Below are 2,505 nucleotides of genomic sequence, written 5' to 3'. Positions count from 1 at the left end.
AACTCCTGAGCTCAAACAATCCGCCCGCCTCGGCCTCCCAGATTCATGTACTTTTTAAGCCTTTAACATAGCCCCCAATTCTAACGTTTTAACATCTAACATCTGATGAGCAAATCATGATTTTTTTTTTTAGTCTTCTTCTCTATTCCAGCAAAAGTCTTGATTTTGTAAACAATTTCATGACCTAATTGGCTTGGATTTTAAATTCCCTTCAGCCTTCATTGATTCAAATTGGAGAGGTTTCTCGGCCAGCTCTTCACATGGAAACTGTGTCTCCCATCAGTCATTTTGTTATTTTTAATACTTGTTATTTTCAACCCTGTGGACTGAATCTAAAAGGACCATTTCAGGTGGGCTGTCGGTCAGAGTGATGAAGTCTAAATGGGCCCATGTTGGTGATTGATACTACTCTTTTCCAACCATATTCTACTCTGGGTTCAGTGAAAGTGTTGTTGTTACCTTAGTAAGATTTACATATGGAAAGGCAGTTATCATCTAGTCAAAGAGGTTTATGTATAGACTTAGAGCAAAAGTAAAATTACTGCTTGAGACCAACTTCCTTTATGTAGTGGAAAAGTAAGGCTATGTTGAGGTAACCAGGTAGCCTGAATATATTTCAGATGTAGCCCAGTGAAATACAATGGTGTTGGTACTATACTTGGTATCAAAATCTGCATATACAGTCAAAAAGAAAGACATATTCAGGGCCGAGAAAATTTTAACCTTTACAAGAAAGAGTTCTGTATATCTGAACAAGAATTAAATTGAAATATGTTCAGAATAATGTAGAAGAGACAGGTAGACAATTTTATCAATGGAGTAAAAAACAAAGGCTAGACGTGAGTGAGAATTTTTAAAGAGGCCTGAAACTAGTAGAATTAATTCTCACCAAGGACTTGAAATTTGGCCAAAAGACATCAATTTGCTTAATCTTTATTAATTTAATTTTTTAAAAGATGAGGCGAGCTCTCACTGTGTTGCCCATGCTGGACTTGTACTCCTGGCCTTAAGCAATCCTCCTGCCTCAGCCTCCCAAGTAGCTAGGATTATAGGCATGAGCTACCATACTTGGCCACTTTGCCTAATTTTGACATTTGTTCTCTTGTCTGTGATTTTTTTTTTTAAAGCATAATTCATTTTACAAAAGAAAGTGTTGTCTATTTTTTAAATTTGGTATGGCTAAAAAATAATAAAACTGGTCATTATGCAGTAAGTAGCTCAATTGTCTGATTCTTTTATTTTCACCTAGTCCACGTTCTGTTTCTAAAATAGCGCACAAATAATATATCTTCCCAGTGTAGTCTGGGCTCTGGCAGTATTCATGGTCTCTTCTCTAGGGGAGAAAAAAAATCTTTTCTCTCGCTTGTTTTGGAAAACAGATACGAAAGGAAAAGTGAGGTGATTTTAGCTATTCAGGCATAACACCAGTTCTTTTGTTTTATGCAGTGAAGAAAAGAGTCTTGTCCTAATTTGATATTGGTTCTGCTTTTTCCATGCGAAGAGTGGAAACTTTAGGCTACATCTCTACTAACTTAACTTTCTGTGAAACGTGTTTAGTAAATAATGTTCTTAGATTTTCTTTTTTGTTTTCTTTTTCTTTTTTTAAATAGGCATTTTCATGAGCATTTGCTTGTTCCTCCAGCTGACCAATACGTTCGTTAAACTTAGCAACAGGGTCATTTTGGAGACACTTATTTCCAGTTGATTAATTAGGAATAGAAGTTAACGGAGATTTGCAGGGAAAAAAAAGCTAAAGCTATTTTAATTTTACTCTCTGCCAGCAGAGTTTTCATTTTATGTCTTCTTTCATGACATCGGAATAGCTCTAACCATCCTTTTTCTTTTCTTCTGTAGCATTACCAGGAGAGTGACAAGGGTGAGGTACGTTGGAGCTGATTTCTAAGCATGAGCACCTTTCCCTTGCAAGTTATTATTGCTCTTTGGGCCTCTTTAGGAGCAAAGCCAAGCAGTCAGTTTCTCTTTCATCTCAGCAAGTGTTGGCATGTGGGGTGGCCACAGGTTCGGACAGTTCTATTTAAAACCATCAAGATGTCTGTCTTCTTTGATTTTGATTTCCAGGAGTTAGGACCTGGAAATGTACAGAAAGAAGTCTCATCTTCCTTTGACCGGGTTATCAAGGAGGTAAGAGATGAATTATATCCCGCACTGTTTCCCTAGCTCACACTGTCGGCCATGTGGTGACTGTGGAGTCAGGATCATCAGGCCTCTATGTTCAGTGTCTGTCCCCAAATGAAATTAAACCTTCAATTTAATTTGGGCTTTACTACATGTATAACATAAAAAAGGGAGAGGAGCAGTACTTAGTGTTAAGAATAGATGGGTTTCAAAGAAACTCATTTTGCCCACTCACTCCATCTCTTTAAAATTGAAGAGGTTTCTACTAGAAATCTTTGAATAGTATTGAAAACCTCGGGCACAAAAGTATTAAAATAGCAACCAGGCCCTTTGCATGTTGGATATTATTTATCTGGAAATGCTTTTATG

General features: G+C 37.0%; 1 protein-coding gene across 1 annotated transcript in view; it reads left to right on the top strand.

The window, feature by feature from the left end:
- MTCH2 (mitochondrial carrier 2) overlaps positions 1 to 2,505 on the top strand; it is a 20,496-nt gene that overhangs the window by 4,680 nt on the left and 13,311 nt on the right. The window contains exons 4-5 of the mRNA XM_012645103.1: positions 1,855 to 1,881; positions 2,080 to 2,142. Coding sequence (XP_012500557.1) covers positions 1,855 to 1,881; positions 2,080 to 2,142 — 90 coding nt within the window. The remainder of the gene's footprint in view (positions 1 to 1,854; positions 1,882 to 2,079; positions 2,143 to 2,505) is intronic.

This window comes from Propithecus coquereli, unplaced genomic scaffold (genome assembly GCF_000956105.1).
Source record: "Propithecus coquereli isolate 6110/MARCELLA unplaced genomic scaffold, Pcoq_1.0 Scaffold227, whole genome shotgun sequence".
Taxonomy (NCBI): Eukaryota; Metazoa; Chordata; class Mammalia; order Primates; family Indriidae; genus Propithecus; species Propithecus coquereli.
This window is presented reverse-complemented; position numbering and strand designations above follow the sequence as displayed.